General features: G+C 35.4%; 1 protein-coding gene across 1 annotated transcript in view; it reads left to right on the forward strand.

Annotated features, from left to right (window-relative positions):
- Positions 1–26,013, forward strand: part of LOC113227397 (inactivation-no-after-potential D protein-like) — a 138,943-nt gene that overhangs the window by 57,401 nt on the left and 55,529 nt on the right. The window contains exon 3 of the mRNA XM_026460290.1: positions 10,152–10,354. Within this exon, the coding sequence (XP_026316075.1) occupies positions 10,152–10,354 (203 nt within the window). The remainder of the gene's footprint in view (positions 1–10,151; positions 10,355–26,013) is intronic.

Below are 26,013 nucleotides of genomic sequence, written 5' to 3' on the forward strand. Positions count from 1 at the left end.
TAATTTTATGCTGAGGGAAGGTGGAAAACATTACGGCATGCAAACAAAAATTCAACATAAGCTCTTCTTTACACTTCACTGGGTTCGATAAGCGTAAGTCAAGGGTACTGGTGAAATTACAGGCACATGAGACTTGTCGACTTACACCAGGCGCTAAACTTGTTCGTCCCGTCACTTGATGGCATAAGAAACTTACAAAATTATTTACTTCCATTTTTATTAACATGGACTTCTAATGCAACCCCTGAATCTTTTATTTTGGAAATTTCGATAGAATGACATTAAGTGAAATTCCCGTGGCATTGCCATCAGTAATAAATTGGTTCACATTCAATCGACCTACAAACTAGATTGAAGTGGATGATCAATCAGAAATCGCAACAAAAAGGGTTCGTTTGGCATCCGGATGGATTCTTTTGTTTTTGTTCTCGTCGAGCTGACATAATCAATCAATTGAAGCTGATTCGATACTAACGCTTTCTATGCTGACATCTTTAGAAAGTATATAGTGTTAGAAATCACTCTTTCTCAATATCTAAACTTGTTGTTGGAAACATTGACTTACAATTATATGGACGTCGGGTCCGCGCTAAAAAATGTCCGCACTTGTAAGGCGCTAAAATTGTATACAGAGCGCCAAACTCCGCTTTAGTCTTCATCTGTTCTACTGACAGCGCGATACTGCGATGACATTACAATTTAAATTTCGAATAGGTTGACTTGGGACATTTTTTTCGTGGTTTTTGTGTTAGACCCGTCGTCCATTCATTTGTAAGTCAATGGTTGGAAATGTTCGTTTTTCTTTTGAATAAAGAACGCGCAGAGTCCGTTTTTTTTAATAATAATAGTTTATTATTGTAGAGGCCGAAAAGCACGACGAATCGGCCTTGTATTATACGAGTCAGGCAATACATCTTCCCGCCGAGGTATTTAAAGTGCTTTTCTTAAACAATGCAAGGAAATAAAGACTTAAGAATGAAGGAGAATGTATAATAGAAGAATTTGCATTTTGTTTCAAACTAAGCGGAGTAGAGACCCTTATTGTATTTTCGTTCTTCTCACAGGAACTGATATTCACGAATAAAATAATATAAACAATACAAAAAAATAGAAATAACAAAAAAGAACTTCACAGTACTTTCGTTTATTTTACCGTCTTTTTTAAACTACACGGTGCAGGCTTAGAATAATAACGCATAGAAACCTAGTCCGCACACGCTAAGTGGGCAAATTGAAGCGCGCCCAAAGGGCCTACACGAGCGGAGGGGGCCTTCAATGCTCAAGGTCAACTTGCACCGCGAACAGATCAAGAATTTTAGCTAAAAATGACGAAATGTGAGGTAAATGAGTGTAAAAATACGTCAGACAAACATAAAATAGATACTAACATCACATTCCACAAGGAAGGAACGCGTTCCAACTTGTATTTTTATATAAATATTCACTAAAACCGAAAATTAACCTACTACTAAAACTAGCCTACATGAATTTGATTTTTGCCTCACTTTTGACAGTTCGTTTGATATGAAACTATCATTCTATGCGTTATTATTCTAAGGGTGCAGGTATATTTGTGCGTCATATTTTCTATGAGTTTTCACCCATTTATCCGGGAAGGCGAAGGGTCTACCGTACACAATCAATAATGCCAGTTGGCAATAGAGCACTTGGCTATATGACACTTTTTCTTTTGTCTATTTATTCTTTGTTAGTAGATATATGTACCTATATTTCAAAGTCTAGAGCATCGGACAGTAATGAATTTCCATACTCATGCAAGCCTAGGTTGGTAAATAATTGCACGCTCCATAAATCACATATTTCTGGGTTCTTTGTTTGAAAGTAATGCAAACATTTCCGAGCATATTAAATATATAGAAAAAAACATATTACCTACCATTAGTTTCTTATAATAAAGATCGAAGAAAAAGAAAAATCCTTCAATCTGCCTTTTGTATGTTTTTGTTAGATCTTTTGTATTGTTTATTTTTTATTTTATCTCCGTTAGCGACATCTGTGAGAGGTCTCTGAAGCTTCTCATTCAGCCGGCACCTTTGTAGCTACCAGAAACTGACGTGAGATGTCGCTGTATTAATTGTAATATTTTATCAAGAATCATGCTGTTTTACTACCATAATAATAATTAATAATAAAATTATTCATTATATATTTTTTATATTATATTATTCATAATAATTATACATTTATTTTTTGTGAAATTACTCCCCTAGTTTGTTATAATTTATTAATACAAAGATCGAACACTTAGAAATAGTCATTCGATTTGACAGGACACAAACCTGCATCCGTATGCCAAACTAGGATTCTGTCAGATCGTAGTGCAGAGATTATATCAAATCAAAGCATTGATTAAATCAAAATTTTTAGAATTTTTTTTTCAAAAACTTTGCGAAATGTACAAGAACGAAAAATTAACCTCTTACCAATCGACATAAAGTTGTATTAATAGGAAAATAAAACAAACGAATGAAAAAAATGACAGCCTTTTTTTATTTTCAAATTAAACTTAAAACAAAAAATAAAATATTCGACAAGACTTGAAAAACGTTGCGTTCTTTTGAAGATTTTACTAATATTGTAAATTAAATAGTGTTTGTAAGTGTAACAATAAATTATTTATTTCAATTGCCTTATGAATCTTAAAATTCTCAATTGAATTGTATAAATAACTTTTTTTAATTAAAATGGTCGTTACGTCCTTTTGTGCTAAAGAAGACTATGTGAATATACAAATACATAATCTAGTCACACGACTAGATTACACAACACAACAGACTTAACCCGTATTGTTGGTCAATAAAGAAATACGTACTCAAGATAGAACTACGTCGTAATATATTAAATGTATAGGAGTTGTGCAATCCCTTGCGGAAGTCGCTGGTTTGGAGTGACAGAGGTGCATCATAAATAGTGTTTCTACTCAGACTGACCTCGAAACACTGAAAAAATTTAACCGTTATCAAATCTAATAGAATCAATCATACTTCTTGTTTAACCTAAGTCTAACTATCTTAATTGAAAGCAGCTACATTTTTAAGTAATGCATTTAATCATGTTGTGATTGATTCAATTAAGAATATAATTGGTTCCATTAAACTCCGCTTGGTAAAGGTCACATTGTTTTTAGTGATTGTTCACGAGATCGGTTTTCTACAGAATATTTAGTGTGCCCATGAGCTCCATCAGTTCTTTCTTTTATGATACCTAGTGACGGGACGAACAAATCGTGCGCATGGTGGTAAGCGACACGCCTGTCTGTAACAGTTGCAATGCCACTCAGAGCTTTAAATTATAAAGATCTGGAGGGCACTGCCATTGCGCCCGTCACCCTGAGACATAAGTTGACAAGTCCCATGTGCCTGCAATTTCACCAGCACTCTTAACCCTTCAAAACCGGAACATAGTAATGCTCACATTACTGCTTGGCGGTAGAAATAATAAGGCGACAGTACTTCCCTGAACGAAGACTTTCCCAAGCTCCACTGCTCATCCCGTTCACACCATTTGACGTCCAAAATTATGGCGGGATATCATTCTTACTTGGTCGATTTTCCCTTCAGGCGTACTTAAGCGCTTTTCGTCATTTCTTATTTTTTAATTAATTTTAATGGATTAATTATCAATTGATTAATTTTTTAAATACTTTAAATTTAAATTTGACAACCATTTTAAAATTAATTCATTTGACTTTCAGAATATATTTGTTTTCATTGTAATAATATTATAACTAATGGTAATTAAATTGTATATCTCAAAATTAACATTGCTGCGCCCTTACAGGGTACATATTTGATACTTTATCAACTACTATAAGACCTAAATGTAACAACATGTTTTGCAATAAACGATATTATTATTAAGTAAAAATAACGGATAACTCACGTATTTAAGTCAAATTTTCGCTCGACATGTTTCGAACCAATTCGTGGTCCTTAATCATGAGATTCCGCGGCGGTGACTCGACGGAAACTGCGCGCCAAAGTACTGGCAGCCCAATCACAGTGGACGCAGGCGGCGTCGGCGAGAATCTACCCTCGTTTGCTTCATTTTTATTAAAGTCATATGCAGGATTGCACACTAGACTAACAACGTCACTTTCTAAAGTCTCGTCTACACTAACCACTGACGTAGTACCTAACACTGTTTTCCAGCCGGGGGGTACCGACCATCCGACGACCATTATGCGCACAGCCGAGGAATGGAATTCCTTGCCTGCCACTGTGTTTCCAGGCACATATAACCCGAGAATCTTTACTGAATATGCACCTTCTGAAAGAGCTCGTTATATGGTAGATTCTCTCTTTGCTCCAGGACCTTAAAAAAATCTTGAAATGTGATTAAAGTACATACAAATATCTTTTATTATTAGGACTTCGTTCTGGTTAGTGCCCCAGGGATTAACTTGCAATGTTACTCAGGGTACAGGGGATTTTTTAGATAGGGACTAGATAATTGGTGTACAGACTGACTTAGCAGTACATATCGCACTTGACATCAATGGTGCCACAAGTCCAAAATAATATTTTTTGGGTTTTGTTACATATCGTCGGGGATAGTCCAAATCCGCGTATGTAGTATTTGTAAAAAGCGCATATCTGCACCAAACCAAATATCACAGGAGAGGGATTTAACATTATTGCTTTGTTTTTTCAATGGCTACGACTTTAATCTTTGCACGATAAGCATTAATTTACGTTGTCTACGGACTAATAACAATAGATTCCCGTAAATCACGCTAATTTAGTTGCCACGACATTTCCATTTTTGGAGAAGGAAAAAAGACTGTCAAGACTAGGAATATTGCATAGCAATCGTACATTTAAACTCCAAATTGTAACAATGTATATGGTAGGAGAATATGGTAATTTGTACTTCCAGATGTGTTAAACAGGGTACCAAAGAAGTTAGTACAAATATTAGAATCCACAATTGAAAGGATCTGTATCAGATATATGAGAGCTGTGTTTATATACTAGATTTTGAAATAAGTAATAATGTTAAGATGCCGCTGTGGTTGGAAGTTACTAAGGTGCATAATTTTAGAACATAAAAATTATAGCTCTAGTAATGTGAAATAACTTTTATAATTTTTCGAAATAAACAGTTTAAATTTTTAATTTTTTTAATTTTTTATTTGACGACTAAATTACCGAAATGGAGAGTCACAATGAAATTCCCCGGTTATATCCGGTTATATGCATTATTTTTTCGATAAAGAACAGCTGCGGTGAAGAATGGCTATGGTGCAGGTTTCTCGCTAGATGTCATTAACGGCTCTGAATGCCGAAACCCCATTACAGAGATCTTTAATAAAAACACATAGGAGAACTTCGACAACTCGATAACTTGACCCGTAGCTCAGTTGGCAAAAGCAGTACTACGGTGCTGTATGGTCGTAGGTTCAAGTCCCATCGGCAAATAAAAGTTTTTCTGTATGTTAAGAAAATGTCGTTACACTAATTCGGTTATTAGCTAATTTCTCATTTTGGCGACTGACCTTTGAGCTGTTTATTCAAAACGACCGCAACCTACACATAACTAAACGTTTACTGTTTTTTCGTTGCGTAAATGTTGAAGTCAATGTGTGATATTGACAATTCTATGCAATTATTGACATACAACCCAACATCACTCGTATGCAAGTATACTACAGTAAACATAAAAGAACAAACATCAAGTTCAAATAAACAACAGAATTGGGTACTAGAAATTTGACAACATGTTTTCATAATCAATTGACAGGGTAGCAGTGGTGGGGCGTGAAAATTGTCGTCAGTAAAGCCGGAGCAAAACATAAACCACAAAAAGTGGCGCCTTGGCGACGCTGAAACATTCTATTAGCACACAAGATACTAGTACACTTCATTTCACTGGTTAAGTTACTCTACACCTAAAATAGAGCACAAAACATAGTAAATTACTATAAAATATCGAATCGAGTTATATGGACGCCTCGCCACATATAGTAGCAATAGAACTTCTTGTGAAAGAGTTCGTCCTGAATAGTAATGCCGGCTGGCATTTCTGCCGTCAAGCAGTAATGTGAACATTTGAAGGGTAAGGGTGCTGGTGAAATTACAGACACATGGTACTTGTTAACATAATGTCTCAGGGTGACGGGCTCAGTGGTAGTGCCCCTATTTGGCACGACAACTGTTATGAATAGGTGTGGCTTACCATCAGGAGCATGACTTGTTTGTCCCGTCGTTTGAATCTCCTTCGACATTCAGGTCATTTCGATTTTCATGATCATTCATCACGATGTTCTTATTCACTGTTAGGGAGAGATATTGGTAATTATAATAATAATTATCATGATAATAATTATCATTTTTAAGAAAATAAATAATATGATTAATAATATGATAATATGATTTATTTAATATGGTGTTTACCATATTGAATAAGTCATCATAAATAATATGATTGTACCTTTATAAGATGACATATGACTGTAAACCATTATATTTAATAATAAGTGAGTGCCCTCTCTACTTTGCTGTGCCCTTATAGGGTGTCACATGTACACTTACAAACCACTGTACGTAAATTATTAATAAGTGTGACAATGCAATAAATAAATAAATAAATAAATTTTAATAATACCGAACCCTGATTTTTATGTATGTTCGGGTACGATTCTTTTCTGTCACTGGTTCCCTCGGTCACTAGTAAAAGAGAAAAAGCTTTTCCCGCACCAGGATATGCAATCATGAAAAAAATCCCTCACAAACATCCGACCAGTGTGACATAGACGTATGAGGTCAATGGTGAAGATGATATAAAGATAACAATAAGAATTTGCCAAACAACTACACCATTTTATATTTACCTTTTTATTATTAAGAGTCAAGGAGTCCAAAGACACTACCCAGAACTCTCAAACCAGAACCAATTTAGAAAAGTTTCTCAAATTGGTACTACTGAGAATCCAAGCCTCCTTACCTAGCGTCTATAGTGCCAACCGCTAGATAGAGATCGTCATATGGAAAATTGTTTGTTCTTGAATTATTACGGACTCCTTTGTATATTTCATACTTTTTTCTGGTTGTCAGGGTGACGGTGATTTCTTGATTACGTATATTGTGTCAAGTGAAAAATCGGCTTTTAATTGCGGAAAATATTTAATTTAATTTGTGATAGCCGAAATTAACCCGGAACGGCAACTCTCGGCATCAGGAACCACCTCGAGAGTATACCCTTTCAAACAAAAAAGAATTTTCAAAATCGGTTTACAATTGACGGAGAATTCAATGAGAACACTGACATTTCTATAAAATTTGAAGATTTTCCTTGTTTTCCATGGGACCACCACGATATTACAAAAAAGAATTTTCAAAATCGGTCTACAATTGGTGAAGAAATCGGAAAACATAAATACAGCCGAACGTATAACCTCCTCCTTTTTTGAAGTCGGTTAAAATATATATAAGACCCTGGAGATATTCTTTTCCGAACGAAAATATTTTAACCTATAATGCTTGTTTGTCTAACTTATGCCTGAACCTTCATAAAAAATGTACTTACATCCTCCTTTCCGAAGGCGGTTTGAAACTAATATTAAGTACAATATGCTACACAAGAAGAAATTTAATAAAACCTTGAGTTTGAGAAAAATTTTCCCGAATAGCCGCGTCTAATGCGAGTTCTTTGTTAGCTGACAATACGGGTCAAGTGTCACCACTTGGTGATACTTTTGTGCATAGTTACATATGTGTCTACATATTATATATACAAAAATATTTATTGTTAAAAGAGCAGCAAAAAGGGTTTTGACACGCACCCTTAGTAATATAAGGGCACAATCCAAAAAAAGTAGATTTTTGGGAAATTTGGGAATTGATAGGGACTTAAATAATAAATGGGATCAAACTTAAATAGCTCCATATTTCTGTTATATTTTTTGTACTATATGGGTCTAACTTGAAAGTGTTTTTTTAACTTGCTTGAAACTTATGGAATTTATTTATATTATTTATTTTTTTATTGCTATTTATAATACATTTATCAAAGAACAAATCTGCCAAATTTCATATTTATAACTTAAATAATAAGCATGTTATTTGAAAAAATAGGTGTAATGTAGGAATCCAGAATCTTAATACGCGATTTCCCAAAAATCTACTTTTTTGGATTGTGCCCTTATATTACTAAGGGTGCGATATTTATAGATTCAAATTCATTTAGGTACAATACTTAACGATAACGTCTACAGAATGCTATTTCACACATTTAGTAATTTCTGACATGCAATATTTAAAGTAGATCAGAGATAATTAGCATATGAAAATTATAAGGCTGTGTTCCTAATTTAACACAAATTCATTACAATGGTTCGTTCAAGATGTCCGTGCGGTTTTTCCTTTTTTTCCATCCTCTAGGGGTTTTTTCCACTCGCGAACCTTATACAAAAAAATTGTTTCTGTTAAAATATATTGCTTGAGACTGGTGTACTTCCCAACCTGGTGGGTTTGCCAAATTTGATTGAATATGTAAGTTTATCCATGACTCGCAGACTGCAGACATGTTTACGCGGAAAAATAGTTTCATTTCCTATGTGTAACAATCGCAAAAACCTAAAGAACCCGATAAAGTGTCACTTGTGTCATTGAAACCGGAAACAACGACGGAACCAGACACAACCAGAACCGAGTTAGTATATCGACACATCCGTAGAACAAAGGTCTATGTGTAAGACTACTTGTTCTCAGGACATAGTACATTTCGTTCGTTCTTCTTCGCTGTGGATGTCAGATCGACCTTTGTTCGATTTTATATTTCCCAAACGAAGTAAGATATATAAATTCTCAAAATACTTTTACATAGGACTTAGTTTGAATAACGAAATTGTTCGCGTAACGTACTTATTCTCTTTTTGCTATATAATCACATCGGACTCTGTTCTTCGGATGAGTCGATATATAAATTAGTTTTCTACATATACCCGGCCAGGGATCGTATCTGGGACCTCAGAGATTGCTGATGTTGGTTTAATTTATTTTATATCCGTCCACTTTCGTGTAAAAGTACTTTTACTCGAGTTTTTAGTATGAAAAGTTTGTTAATTTAATTCACATCAGCATGTAATGGGTTAGCTTTCCATTAAAGATGGATTTGCTGTAATTGCCGAGCCTGAAAGGTGAGTTAGCGTTCGCAGTATAATTGCTATTCAAGTATGCCAGGGCATTGTTACTGCCTAGATTAATTATTATATGTCTTAGTTATATTGAATAGCTGAATTGTACGTCGTTTTTTGTATGCTTCTTGAACAACAACAATGGTGAAATATTTGTTTAAGAAGTATATCACTCTAGTTTTAAATTTATTGAAAAGTATACCATGACATTTAATTATTTTTGTGAAATTACTCCGTTAGTTTGCTATTTTTTAATTATTTATATAGGACATGCCACATAGAAAAACACTACACATTAAATATCGAACACAATAGTTTAAAACATCGCAGCATGCAATTACAACAATATGCAATGAAATATTAACAAAATTATTGTTGTTTGAAATTATGCGAAAATATAATTAATCTATCTATAAAATCGATACACACAAACTGATTCAAAAATAAAAAATAAAAATATTATAATATACGTTTCTAGAATTTACTAGTAGACTGTAACATTAATTGAAATGTAATTGATGTATTTATAATATCAGTTATACTTATTAATAACAAACCAGCAGACCTTATGGATTTTTCTCTTATTGAAGATCCTTGTTTTTGGTTTTTAACGACTTTTTTGCTGTAGCGCCATCTGTGAGAAATTTATTTCTTCACTCAGAGTGGTACCTTTACCTTAAGTAAGTAAGAACAAAGTCACAGTCTACACATCTTTTTTTATGATACAACAATTGGTCCTGTCAATACATACCTACTTATTACAGTTCTGTTAGATATGGGTACCTAAATATAATATAATACATAGTAAAAGTAGGCACAACTTTGTCAATAACAATTGCAGTGCCAAGCAACCACAAAGATCAGAGTGACACTGCCACTGCGCCCGTCACCCTGGGTCTGTTTTGTAAATTGATGAAATTACAAAATTCACTCACTTTTTTCTAAACAACGCCATCTATCGACTATTAACAACAACGTTTGCTCCTTGTTGCAGATAAAATCCGTAAGAAGTATGCTTCACTTGGCGACAGCGTGGTCGCAGTTAAGCTGGAGAGGTCGTCCAAAGCAGGCTTGGGGTTGTCACTGGCTGGTCATAGAGACAGGAGCAGGATGGCCGTGTTTGTATGCGGGCTGCATCCTTCCGGAGCCGCGGCGAAGGCCTCGCCAGCGGTTAAAGTTGGAGATGAGATCTTGGAGGTAAGATATCAGTATACTTTATTGCTAAAAGACCATTTTCTAAAGTCTAAGCTTTAGAGTCATTCGACTATATAATTACGATACTGTAGAATTACTTAATTTTTGTAAATTTTGTATTTGCAAGTTTCGAAGTCTATGCCTAGTTTTTTAGCATTACACAGAAGGAAAATTTCGATCTTATATCAAGCGCCATTACGTTCAGTATTTTTTTGAAGCAACGTAATTTTAATATATACTGTGAAATAAAGTTTTAAAAAGTATTAATACGGTTAAAAAGTCGTTGAAAAACCAAATACAAAGATACGACAACAAGCACATAGAAAAATTCGTGAGGTCCCTGGTTCGTTCCAAGGCTTAGTTGGTATAGCGTCTGGCACGATTTGCTAGAAGACGTTGGTTCAAATCCGGCTGGATCGAAGGAATTTTTTCTAAGTGTTCGATCTTTGTATTAATAATTATAACAAATATCGAGTTCTTAAATTTTTGCAATTATTACACACGGGAAATGAACTATATTTTCGGATCCAAAGCGTGTGTATTTGTCAATCAGACCTGTAATGAACCTGAAACGTTGGTTTGTTTTGTTTGTTTACCTTTAACTCATATATTTAAAGGTTGAAGATTTCTTCTGTGTCCGCGCTTTGAGGGAATATTTCCAGGAGATTGACGACGTTTTCCATTAGGATGGCTAATATTATTCTTTGCGAACGGAGCAGCTAGTCTTTTGATCACGTGAAGCTTCAAAGAGGTGAATTGTGAAGAGATTAACCTGTAGATTCCAGGGACCCAGGGTGTCCACCCACAGGGTTGGCGTATTTGAGCTCGTCATCACCCTGAACCAAACGGCTCAGTCCTTTTTTTTGCATGAACCTGTGTTAGGTTCAAAGTGTTATATTATACCCCATACTGTTATTATTATAATCGTTAAGCAATTGATACTATCGGTAGCGGATGTATTAGGTTGACACCTTCACAATTTAAGTTTCTGTTTTGGTTTTTTATTATAAATAATTGCCCTGTTTATATTTAAACTGGTTGCTTTTTTTAGCTGAAACTACATCTTCGGGCAACCTTTTCTACTTCTCCACTAGTTCTGGTGCTAGCATGTGTTTAGTTATGAATTAAAATTTAGCCTCAGATTACCTAAAAATCGACCTTCAATAACTGTGTATCGTAAGATAATCTTAGAACATAAATATGAATGGAGGTCTTTGTAATTCGATACCTTACATGGACACAAAGGGAAGTTACTCCATCCGTCAAACGCCGTCTTGCGTACCGGTGCTGCTTAGTCGAATAGAGAATACCATTATTATGATAATTCTATGGAGTTTCTTCTAAAATGGGATAGCTCAAAATAAACATTCGACGTCGATTTAGAACAAACCCTTGAGATTCATAAAACTATTTAAAATTGTTTATTTATTTATTTCTATAGCAGTTAGCACTATGGGTGCTAAAGAAAAAGTTTTGCAATTTTAGATGGAACTAATTTGGAATTTGAAAGTTTCCGAACCAAAAATTGCAACAAGCACACAGAAATATTCGTGAAGTCTGTTGGTTCGTTCCGTAGTTTAGCTCCAGCTATGGTATTATGAAGGCATAATTTTTTCTCTGTGTTCGATCTCCTTATTAATTATTATAATATTTTTTTTCAAATTGGTTCTGATCTCAATGTTCCAAATAGTGCCACGGTAGATTTTGTTGTTCAAATACTTATGGTAGGTGATACCCTAGTTTGAGACCAGGTAAATTATGTGTTTGTCTAGCACTAAAGATAATTCGTTACTAATCGAAAACTATTTACCATCATCATCCACAGCCCGATTTCTGGACTGCAAATTATTTGTCAATTAAAGAAAAACGTTTAACAGACAGACAGAATTTATAAAGCGAGATCTCTTGTCAACTTCTGGTAGCTGTAAAGCTGGTCGTAGCGATGTGCGACTTCGAATGTTACTAATACTAATTATTCGCCTAAGTTGAATCCAAGCACAATCATTCGACTCGAGTCAAATGATTATTATGTCGGAACTACTCGGAACCACTCACCATGTCCGTATCAAAATATCCCAGTGTCCATCACGTTTACGGTATTTACCGTATGTCATAGAAACAAATGGAGAAAAGTTAGACCTTGTTAATAAAGCTGTCTTTTAGGGAATGACCTCAGGCAGTAAACTCCAATGGTTTCCACATATATCTTACCTGGCCAGCAGATTAAGCTCCGCTGCATACGCAGTCCGCAGAATACGCAAGTTTACCGATGTTAGTACTGCTAGAGTAGTTTACTTTAGTTACTTCCATAGTATAATGTCCTACGGGATTCTCATTTGGGGTAAAGCGGCAGATATACAAACCATATTTGTGTTGCAAAAACGAGCGATTCGTTCTGTGTACCGTTTAGGTTCTCGGATTTCTCTCAGAGAAAAGTTTAAGGAGACTGGTATCATGACTGTGGCATTATAGTGTATTTACTCAAATAATTTGAATGCTCGAAAAAATGTACATAATTTTGTTAAGAAAAAAGATATCCATTATATTAACCTTAAAACAAGTATAAATTCATGGAACCACATTTTCGTTTAACTAAAGTAAACGATTATTTTATGGAGTACTGTATACGTTTTTCTAATAAGATTCCGGAGCATATATTAAGTTTATCATTTCCTAAGTTTAAAACTTACATTAAAAGTATTCCAATTGAAATTGTAGACTACGTGTAAGATAAAGATGTATGGAAAGACAACGTGAGTCTAGATTCCACACAATTATGATTCAAAGTGTATTCCATAGCATTTAAGTTTATTTGAAAAGAGCAATCCCTACAGTTTCTTGCTCGTTCTTTTCAGGGAGGTCAGCGTAGTGAACGAGCAGTAGCTTAAAAAATGACGTTTCCAAGTATAAAAATGTTACCTATGGAATAAACGATTATTTGACTTTGACGTCAGAGAGGGCTGGGTAGAAATGCTCTATGGAATCTGTGGATTCCTAATGAATGATCATTCAGATCATTCGATAACGAAAATTAGTAGATTATTAGTTTGTCAGTCGAATGGCAGGATTATTAATTACTAACGAGTCGAATATTAAAATCATTCGCAATCCCGCATCGCTACCTGGTTGAGTGAAGAAAATGTTTTCATGGATTTCTCACTGGTGGCACTATGACAAAAAGTCCGTTAAATCCTAAAACAAAGATCTGTCCGTAACAACTCAGAGAAGAATTCTTATGATCTGCTGATTATATCTATAGCTCAGTTGGTAGAGGGTTGCCCTGGTATGGAGGCATTTTTTTTTGTGTTCCATTTTTGTATTAATATATAACAGAATTAACAAAAATTTTATGGATAAATCCATACATAGGTTGCGCTTAGTAACTGTTTTCCATCTCTAGGTTTCCGTTTCAGTTGTAATGGTATAAATAAAAGCCCTAATCAACAAAAGTAGAGCGGAGATGAGAAGGGTTTTAGCAACCAATAGTATATCGTATGTACGGCGTAAAACTGGCAAGATCCACTCCGTTGTTAGACAGTAGACCTTGATTTGAATGAATATATGAAACATTCTTAAATGAAATATTTATATGTAAATAAGAGAAATGAAAACAAAATGTCTTCACTTCAAGGCATTTATTGTGCGGATGAACAAACTTTATAGTGTCTGAGGTATTACAGACACTATCCCCCCTAAATGTCACGTAGTCGCAAGCCTCATGCGGCGCATTTCAAGTAGGATGCAGCTGTACAGCAACAACCAGTACTAACAGAATAACCTATTTACTAAATAATGGGTATTGATTGAGTTTGATCGGTTTAAAAGGAGATCTGAATTCAAATAAGGAAGTAAGTAAGTTATAACCCAAACGCCATCATTCTTCTAGGGAAAATCTTGACATCGTGTTTTAGAAATTGGTCAACGCCATCTAGCGAAGTGTGACGGAACTTTAGTTATTTGTGTTGTTGTTAACCGTTCTAGTTTGCTACTAGACCATTTCAAGAGCAAGATTTAGTCTTGTAGACAGTTTTAAGATAATAATATGGCCGTGATAGCTGTTGTTTCAAATATAATTTAAAAAACAAAGTAACTAAAACGTTACAAACGTATGACACTAATCTCTTAACACTAATAGATTTTAAGTTATTAGATATTGAAGATAGTTATTCGATTTTAAGTTATCATTGCACCTTTCATCGTGAAACGTAGTTCACAAGTCCCATGTGCCTTTAGTTTGACCAGCAGACTTACCCTTCAAAACCGGAACGCAGTAATGCTCACATTACTGCTTGGCAACAGAAATAAGTATAATGGCAGTATTTTCATGTACGAAGTTTCTCACAAGAACCTTTCCTTCAACTAAATAATGTTTACATTTAAAAGTGTACAGACTTTTCGAATTGTAGATGATCGACAAGTAAGATCAGACAAAATCGAGTAAATGTATTAGGAGCAGATGATATTTACATTTTATAGATTGACGCAATTGATCGCTAATAAAGTAACGATTGATAAAATCGAGATATATTATAATAAAAATAACAATAATAATAAATAAATCATTTAGGGAGCAGTAGAACTCCTTGTGAATAGTCGTCCAGGGAAGTACTGCCACCTTACCTATTTCTGCCGCCAAGCACTATTGTGAGCATTACTGCGTTCCGGTTTAGAAGGGTTAAGGGTGCTGGTGAAATTACAGGCATATGAAACTTATAGATAAATAGATAGATAAACACTTTATTCACTGATATAACACACATACAGATTAAGCATAAAATAAAAAACAAACCTGATTATCATATCAGTGAAACGACGCCTACTCAGCACATGCCAAAGTTTCCTAACGCGCTGGTTTTCAGTCAGGACCAACGAGAGGGAAGTTATTTGAAAGCAAAAATATAACGAATATGCGTAAAGTTATACATTGAGAATAATAATATACATAATAAAGTGCATCAAAATAACCTGTTTGAATGTAAGTGCATGAGCGAATGTGAATATAATTACAGCTGTGAGAGTAAGTTGTGACTGTAAAGAGGTTTTAATATTGTGTAATGTATTTAGTATTATAATATAATTATACACATAATAAGAATAGATCAATGCAATAACAAAATTCGATTCTAGGCAGACTATGTTAAAGAATAAAAACTACATAGATTTTTGAAGTGAGAGTAGGTGTTGCCGGTACAGTGCTTTGAATTTGGGTTTGGATGTAACTTGTCAACTCCGTAAAATCAACTTCATTATATATATTATATGTATTCATGTACAGACAATTCATTTGACTCTGTGTGTTAATTAATTTGTATGATTCTTAAATTTATTAGTATATTCTTAACGAATAAAAGATTGAATTGGTATATTATATTTTTGATTGTTAAAAAAATTCACCATAACTGCAGGCTCCATAACATTGTCTATACTCATTATATGATAATAAAATAGCGAAAACTACCCATGTCACAGCAAAAACTGTCAAACCAATGTTCCCAGAAGTTGAATGGTCTCAAGTCGGTTTTTCTCAACTAAGTAACTACTTATACCCTTACTTACAAATTGAATTACGTTAAGTAAAAAGTTTACGGTCGAAAGGATGGTAACTTTTGATAAGGGACTGTGTGAGAAACATATTTAAAAGTGGCTTGTTTACGTTGCTTAGTGAACATTTTCAGTATTGTATAGTACTACACGTGTAGAAAAACGCCAAAACTTGCCTGCTTTTTGGATCTGTCGAAGGCGTTCGATCTAATGTGTTATGATATCCTGTGGAAAAACCTTCAGCATGAAACCCCCGTTACTCCTGAAGTTGTTTCATTATTTAAATATTGGTACAGTAGTCAGAAGAATAGCGTCATATGGGCTGGCTGTTACTCTGATGTGTACACATTAGAGTGTGGTGTGAGGCAAGGTGGTTTGAGTTCGCCTCGGCTCTTTAACATTTATGTGAACCACCTAATGGACGAACTCAATAACACTAGAGTGGGTTGTTTTATCTATACGTGGTCTAAGAAAGCTGTTACACACGTGTGCATAGCGCCAACTATGAGAAATCTATGAAAATTTATTCACTCTGTCTGGTACCTTTGCAGCTACCAGCAGCTAACTACAGATGACGCTTTGACAACTATAATTTTTAGTTTATTGAATATCACGGTATTTGACCATCATGATATTCAATTATTTTTGTGAAATTACTCCATTAGTTTGTAATATTTTTTGATAAGTGACGGGACGAACAAGTAGCCTCTAACGCGATACATGCAGCCGTAGACGCATACCACACCTAGAGGTGCCGGTGATGATTTTATATCGATTTATCATATATCGAAGTTATAACAGGTAAAAGAACTAATATTTATTGCTATTTCGGTAACTACTCTAGCAAACCATAAAGTTTTTAATGCCTGGGTCTGTCATTTAAAAAATAAACAACTTCAAAAAACGTCACGACAATTGTGTGTGTTATTGTTTGAGCTGGTGATTTCGGTGTTTATTTATTGAAAACATACCGTAAGAAGCGTTTTTTAAGTTTACCCTGAATATAAATGTTTATAAACTATACTTTAACGAGTAATTTCATGGTAAACGTTAGAACCACTCAAACGGAATATTATCATATTTATCCAAGTACACCAAAAATTTCATTAGTACTTTTTAAGTGCAGGATTTGCGGTGTATTATTGCATTTTATTTTAAATGTTTTTGTTGGTAGTATGGAGGGTGTTTATTTAGCAATGCAGAATAATAATTTTTATTTATAAAAACTTGTATTTCAACTGAATGCTTTTCTAATTTGCGAAACCAAATAGCCGCCATTTTGCGGTAGGAGGAGCGCATCGCGTGAGCGGGTAGTGCGTCTGAAGATAAGCTACACGCCTGCCACTCAGAGCTCTAAATTGCAAAGATCTGAGGGGCACTACCACTGCGCGCTCCATCTTGAGACATAAGTTGATAAGTCTCATGTGCCTGTAATTTCACCAGCACCCTTACTCTTCAAAACCGGAACACAGTAGTGCTGACATTACTGCTTGGCGGCAGAAATAGATAAGGTAGCAGTACTGTCCTGGACAAACTCTTTCACAAGGAGCTATACTGCTATTAAAATTCTAAATTGATCTTTTAGGCAATAGAAGGCTTTATACAGCCACTCTTTCGCGCGTGATACAGCAATAAAGCGCGTGTAAAGATGTTGGAAGGAAAAGGGAAAGACTGCGATTGCACTCATCTGTCGCGCGCGCAATCCTGCGTACCAAGATTGCCATTTACACGGACGCGCTTTAATGACGCGTTGTAATAAAAGCGAACTCAAGCTAGAATGTTAGAGTAAAAAACTTCAAACAGGTAATCGCGTTCGATTGCGCGAGCAGGCATTCCCGCGCGCAATCCTGTACGCTCCAGATCACCCGCGATAGAGTCAATGTGTAAAGGGGGCTAATAAAATAATTATTTATTTATTGAGACAACTGAGATCCAATCAAAGGTTAGTAGGTACAGACTTAAAACTATATTAGTACTTATATTTTACCAGGGACTTTGTATTATTTAGCAACTGTCTTCAGGAGGCTGTTGGGGCTGTCACGTATTCTCTTCAGTAGCGACGCCGAATTTTTACGTACAACAGCCGTGAAACTATCTACGCGCGTGTCAGTGAACATGGATGAAGCACTGCAGAAACGTGACAGCCCCAACAGTGTCCTGAAGGCGTTGTTGTATTGCAACCACAGAGCACTAGCGTACATTGGTGTGCAGTAAGCTTTAAACAATGTTATCTTAACTGCAGCCGTACATCTGGCGAACCTGCGGGCAACACCTATAGTGCTCTCCGTTCGCGTTGTATATCCAGGTCGTCCTTGAGGTCGTCGGTAATATAGTGTACCAAGTATTTAAAGTGGCTAACCCTTTTTAACCCTAATGGGAGAGGCGAGAGCTTCAAATAGATATCCAAAAATAATAATAATAACGTGTCAGACAACCGCACCAACTGCCAGGCTTCAAACTAGAGAATTTCTTCACACACACAGCCACACAAACACACACACACACACACACACACAAACGCGCGCTTTGTGCTCTTTTAGTTTACCCTCATCAGAACATAATTTTTTAACCGACTTCAAAACAAAAGGAGGATCTCAATTCGGCTGTATTTTTTGTATATATGTTACACGTGTGATTTTGGGGATTCTTACTTGTTGGAAACCTCGGTAGTGGTCCCATTTAAATTTGAAGAAAATATGCCACCTCTTAGGGTGGCAAACTAGGGGTTGAATCCGGTTTTACGCACTTTCTGGTAACCGATTTCAATAAAACTTGGCAAATAGATGTAATTCCATGAACTTTGGAGGTCGGTTTTTTAGTACTTTGTACTGAGATTATGTAGTAACCATTGACTTACAAATAAATGGACTACTGCAATTGGTAGAGCTCTTTGCGAGAGAGTTCGTCCAGGGAACTACTGCCACCTTACCTATTTCTGCCGTCAAGCGGTAAAGTGAGCATTATTATCTTCCGGTTTTGAAGGGTAATTCCACTAGTAGAATTACAGAGTTTCTTGCTTGTGGCAAAACTTTCTATTTATTTTAAATTTCTTATTAAGGGTGTTAATTTGGATGCATTTCTTTAAGAATAGGTAAAAGCCAATGAGAACATGAAGAAAATGTGATGTGAAATTAGCCTGCAAAATTTGTATATACAGTCCATTGACTTACAAGTAAATGGACGACGGGTCTAATACAAAAACCACGAAAAAAATGTCCCAAGTCAACCTATTTAAACGTAGTGACATGTAAAGGAATATGAAAAAGCTAAAACATCATGTCATCGCAGTACTGTCTAATTTTGCTTGCTTCGCTGTCAGTCGAACAAACGAAGACTAAAGCGTGAATGACGCTCTGTATACGATTTTGACGCCCAATAAGTTCGGACACTTTTTATCGCGGACCCGACGTCCATATAATTGTAAGTCAATGGTAGTAACGAAAATTCCATATTTTGTTTTTACTTGTAATTAATCAATTAAATCTGCCCGAAGATGGAGACCTGGTTACCTGAGAGACCAGCTTCCACAACCAGATTATATTTTGATATTATGTAAAGTATACCGGGAATAGAACCCGGGACTTCCTCATCCTGCCCCTATAATGCAAACCGTTGAGCCATCGCAGCCGTCTATTCTCTCGATCGTTATTCCTTTGTGCCTTAAACGGCATTTAGATAACGCGCTTTTATTATTGAATAGCACTTTTTATGGGATTTATTTAATGTGATAATAACGTAGGAAATTGTTATGAAATTTTTTAAATTATATTACCCCATGGGAGAAACCTGGCTACCTTGCTCAATCAATAAGAGTGTAAATTATTAGAGGCAGGTGATAAATAACGTCACGGTGAAAAAATCACAGTGATCAGATCAAATAATATCACCTTGACTTTTTACGAAGGAACGACGTTCTAAAATCACATAGGTTGGTCGTTCCACTAACTGTTTCCGTCACTTACATCACGACATACGCAGACGACGTTTTTTACAAACAAAATCATGCGCGATTCAAAGTCTGCCGACTACGCTACTGATTGTAGTTCGCTTTTATTTTTAAATTGTTTTGTTTTTGTTGTTGTTTTGTGTTTTAAATTTATAAAATTATGAATCAAGAAATAATTAGATCAATGTGAATTCCGTGTAAATATTGTAAATGCAATTAAGATAATTGTACAAAATTGATCCAAAATAATAAACACGCCACATCATCTTATTAACGAATAATGCGACAAGCCTGTAAAACTGTGAAGGTTATTGCGGATAAATATTTCAAATGAAATTAAACTTTACATCAAAGCGAGTAATAATAGCGACTATTAGAAACCGTAAGGAAATAAGTGACGGGCGTGTCAAAATCACGGTGATTTGTCACTGTGACTTTTTTTGTAACTTTTTTGAAACGACAGTCACGGTGATCGAAATGTAACGCTTTTTCCCATGTCTATGAATTATCGCTATGCCGTGGGTAACTGATTTCATTTGTTTAATGTAGCGATGAGCGGTTGTAGCGTATTGGGAAATGTCTATTGTTCTATGGATCGTCTGACGCACCCTAGCGATGCAGTAGCTAATCGTCTGCATTTACACACACGCGCGACTATAAGCAGCGATGCAAACGCGCGTAAATTGCAATGTGGTCCACGTATAAGTAAGTTATTAAAACGCCTCAGCTCTGCAGTATACGCGATTAAAAAATACGAAAACAACCGCTAGATTGGTTTTACTTCAGCTACTTTCACAGTCTAATGACATACGGCATTTTGCTTTGGGGTAATGCCGCCGATATCAATAGAATCTTTGTCCTGCAGAAACGTGCGGTTACAATTTTACAATATGGGCCGCAGAGTATCTTTGAGAGATAAGTTTAAGGAAATTAACATTCTTATACTAGCGTGATAGTACATTTATGAAAATGTAATTTATTTTACGAGAAACAGTAATTTTTTTATGAAAGATAGTGACAGATATAACATTAATACAAGGAATAAAAATAAACTGGCTATTCCTGATATCATTTATAAGCGATTGCGTCGATGCAATCGCGCGTTTGCATCGCTGCTAAATGTCGTCGTATGATACAAATCTTACGCCGATTGACAAATCCTAATGGCAAGATTTTCATAGCAATAGAGCTCCTTGTGAAAGAGTTCATCATAATGGTGCTGATAAACCTATAGGCAGGTGGGACTTGTCAACTTATGTCTCAGGGTGACGGGCGCAGTGGCAGTGCTCTTCAGATCTTTGCGATTTAAAGCACTGAGTGGCACTGCAATTATTATTGACAGGTGTGTCGCTAACCATCAGGCGCACGACTTGTTCGTCCCGTTACTTGGCATTATTAAAAAAGAAAGATCCGCGGTACCGTAATCTACCCTGGAGAAACTTTGTCTGACAATGTCAGTTGCAATCCCTATCAAGAGTTTTTAATCGCAAAGATCTGAAGGGCATTGCCATAATGACATAAGTTGACAAGTTCCATGTGCCTGTAATTTTACCAGCACCCTTACCCTTCAAAACCGGAAGGACTTTCAAGCAGTAATATGAGTTGAAAAATTATTCTTTCACAAAGAGCTCTACTGCTACTAAAGTCTATTTCTATTTCTAAGGTAAAACCTAGGTATGTGTGCAGTGAGTGTATGTTTGTAATGTTGAAAGATTTACTTCGTACCTATTTAAACTTGTTATTGTTAACCAAATACGGTTCAACATACCAATAACATTTATTGTTCGGTTTTGGATAACATCCAAATGCAGAGATGAGAATTCCAATAATGGCGTTTTAATGGTTAGATGAGTAGGGAAAATGCTACATTTCGTGCTCACTAACACTGTGGCCTTGTTTGCGTTTGGAATTACTCTAATGCTTGTCTGAAATAATAGACAACCTCAGAAAAAAATCCTTCGAGCCGGCCGGATTCGAATCGACGTCTTGTAGCATACCGTGCCAGATTCTATACCAACTAAGCCACGGAACGAACCAGCGGTCCTCAAGAATTTTTCTATGTGCTTCTTGTCGTGTCTTTGTATTTGGTTTTCAACGACTTTTTAGCCGTAGCGCCATCTATGAGAAATCTATGAAAGTATTTCGTCACCCAGTTAGATACCTTTACAGCTGCCAGCCCCGGCTAGAGATCGGTCTCTGACCGGATTTGAACAGAAGGATTTTTTACTGAGTGTTCGATCTTTGTATTAATAATTATAACAAACTTGTGGAGTAATTTCACAAAAAAATTGAATATCAATTATTCAATTATTAGAATAGGTTTTATTAAGAATAGGTTGTTTATTCTTAATAAAACAACCTGTTCTTAATACACCTAACGATCGAACCTATCTACAATGTAAATAAATCTTTGATCTTTGTATTAATAATTATAATAAACTGGTGTATTTCACAAAAAGTAAATTACTTAATCTTTAGTAGTAAAACATCGTAACGATATGAATGACACTGCGCAATTCTATTTTTTGTTCATTTTTTGTTATTTTGAAAACATATTTATTTATTAATATTATGATCTCTAAATCTTGTGAAAAATAAACCTGCAAAAATAAAAAATCGTTAAAAAAAGTCGACAATATTCATTATAATCAATATTATAATGCGACATCTCTTGTCAGTCTCTGGTAGCCTGAAAGGTACCTGGTTAAGTGAAAAACTTTCTTAGAGATCTCACAGATGGCGCTACGACGAAAAGTTCGTAAGGCCTGCTGCCTCGACTTGCAGCTCAGGTGCGAGTGCTGTCAGACCAAAGGAATTTGTGTTTATGTTCGATATTTGTGTTAATAATTATGACAAATAGTGAAGTAATTTCACAAACAATGCCTAATGTTCCACCCAATGTTGTGAATATACTCTAGATTTGCTCGTACATCATTTCATCAACCTACATTTCCCATCTGGGCACCGGTCTCTTCTCAGGCGAGGTTTTGGGCTATAGTCCGCCACCTTAGAGTGTTCTGAGGGCTGAGAACCTTCTTCGTAGTGTAGGATTCACCACGATGTTTTCCTTCAACACCCTGAACGTTGTAACTCGGACCTTTTCAAGGCGAGAGTAAATAGGCATTATGTAGGTGTGTATGTTCCATCGACGGCCTTATCGTCACTTTCCATCAAGTGAGACGGAGGTTAAATGCGCACTTATTTCTTGCAATAAATAAACTCATCCAGCGCCCATTGTATAAAAGTTGAGTCACCGCGGTCTTCAAAAATTCAACAACAAAAAAAAGAATTTAACATTCTTACAATGGCGTCATGGTAGATTTATGAAAACGTAATTTATGTTAAGAAGAAAAATTGTAATAAGTATTATGATGAAAAATAGCGACAGATGATAATAATATGAATAACAAAAATGGAGTAGCTGTTTTTGACAATCGTGTCTTCAAAGTCGCAATTTTTAGGACGATGTATATTCTTGCTTGTATTCAAAGTTTGCCATTTATGAAACCAAAATTTTATGAGCCGGGTTATTAACCGACTTCAAAACAAGGAGGAGGTTCTCAATTCGACGGTTTTTTTGTATGTTTGTATGTTTGTGAACCGATTTTGATGATTCTTTTTTGTTGGTACCATGGTATTGGTCCCATTTAAATTTGTAGGAAATATTCCACCTCTAAGGGTGTCAAACTAGGGGATAAATTCTGTTTCGTGCACTTTCCGGTAACCGATTTAAAAAAAACTTGTCAAATGGATGTAAATTTTTTTTGTGAAATAACTCCACTAGATATAATTATTAATACAAAGATCGAAAAAATCCTTCGATCAGAAACCGTGTCAGATGCTATGCCGACTAAACCACGGAACGAACCAGCGGACCTTACCAATTCTTCTATGTGCTTGTTGTCGGATCTTTGTATTTGATTTTTAACGACTTTTTAGCTATGACAAATCTGTGGGTAAGCGTGTACCACCAGGCGTACGAGTTGTACTTTCTACTTTGTCACTTAGTTTTATAAAAAATAAAAAATTGTAATACTGTGATACGGTAGACCATGAAAATTCAACGCTCAATATTTCTGCCAGTATTATGAATTTTCTCATCTTTAATCCTGGATCTGAAGTTTGGTTTATGCACCTTTTCCCTTCACTGAAAGCTCACCATTTCCTTTCCTTGTTTATGAGTTATCGAATTGAAAATTAAATTTTTAATACATACCGTTGTCACCAGCAAACTTTCTGCTAATAAAATCATCACTGATAAAGATCACGGATTATAAAATAAAACAACGAGAATATTCAAACTATGCCAAATTTAGCATGCGTCATTGAAAAGCAAAATTAGAACAAAGCATAAAGTTAATCCATTCCCAATTCCCAGTTATATATAGAGTAGTGTTGCAATGAATAGTATTTCGCCTTCAGGCCGAATATCGAATATTCGGCCCGGAGCGAGGTCGAACAGCCGAATACTCGGCCAAACTATTCGGCCTGATTAACAATCTTACGAAAATTGGCGCGCAAGCCGCATTATAGCAAAGATAAAAGAAAGAGAATTGCTATACATACATATTTATAACTTAAATTAAATTAGTAATGATGCATGATTGTGTAACCGCTCACGCGATGTGCTACCCCCACCTACACGGCCCTTAAAGGATAGGATAAACCTACCGCAAAATGGCGGCTATCTGGTTTCGCAAATTAGAAAAGCATTCAGTTTAAATACAAGTTTTTATAAATAAAAATTATTTTCTGCATTGCTAAATAAATAACCTCCGTACTACCAACAAAAACATCTCAAATAAAATGCAGTAACACACCGCAAATCCTGCACTTAAAAAGCACTAATGAAATTTTTGGTGTACTTGGATAAATATGATAATATTCCGTTTGAGTGGTGCTAACGTTTACCATGAAATTACTCCTTAAAGTATAGTTTATAAACATTTATATTCAGGGTAAATATAAAAAACGCTTCTTACGGTATGTTTTTAATAAATAAACACCGAAATCACCAGCCCAAACAATAACCCTCACACGTATGTCGTGACGTATTTTTGAAGTTGTTTATTTTTTTAATGACAGACCCAGGCATTAAAAACTTTATGGTTTGCTAAAGTAGTTACCGAAATAGCAATTAATATTAGTTCTTTTACATAGGAAATGAAACTATTTTTCCGTATTTAAATCGCTGACTGACACAGTCAACCGTGACCATGGGACCTGTAAAGGGCCCGAAACGTCGGTTTGTTTGAAAAAAAAAATATACGCGATTTAAATCCGGAAAAATAGTTTCATTTCCTATGTGTAACAATCGCGAAAACCTAAGAACTCGATAGTTCTTTTACATGTTATAACTTCGATATTCGATAAATCGGTATAAAATCATCACCGTCACCTCTAGGTGTGGTATGCGTCTACGGCTGCATGTATCGCGTGAGCGGGTAAAAAGAAACAAAAAAGGAAATTTTATTTTTAAGTTTATAATTCAAATTTATGAAACCTTAACGAAGTAAGTAATTGTTTATTTCACTTCAGTTTAATTGGTTTTCAAAAACTTAATTTTATTTTCATTTGCAAACAATAAGTAGTAGGTTGATTTTGTTAGCGTTTATTTAATCTTGATTTCATGACAAAATTACATAAAAGTGGGTAGTGTATTTGTTACCTTTTTTTGATCTCATAGAAGTTACTTTTTTTTTGGTTAATTTACTGTATTTTCTTATTTCTTCCTCCTGTTTTTAGGTATTCGGCCGAAAAGCAAAAAATATGTCGCATAAGCCGAATACCGAATGGTAACCGAATATTCGTTGCAACTCTAATATAGAGTGCTTTGGAAAATCGACACACAAATATTCATACAAATTATTTGCTCAAAAAAGTTCCCATCCCAAATTATTATTTATTGCCGTAACTAGAATTATCAAAGTTTCAGGGAAACATTTTTAATGGGATTAAGAGCGCCTTCAGATTACTAAGAGCTGTTACACACGGTGACGTTTTAGCCGCGATGCAACCGCGTGTTTGTATCGATACAATGGCCTATAAATCGCAAGTGTAGCGGTACAATCGCGCACTTCACGAACGCGTGTTTATAAGGAAGTGACTGGTTACACTCTGAAGGTGCTGCACAGAAAGTGCAATTTTACGTGACGCAACTGTCACCTTTTTAAAT

The sequence above is a fragment of the Hyposmocoma kahamanoa genome, unplaced genomic scaffold (assembly GCF_003589595.1).
Source record: "Hyposmocoma kahamanoa isolate Upper Pololo Valley unplaced genomic scaffold, ASM358959v1 210, whole genome shotgun sequence".
Lineage (NCBI taxonomy): Eukaryota > Metazoa > Arthropoda > Insecta > Lepidoptera > Cosmopterigidae > Hyposmocoma > Hyposmocoma kahamanoa.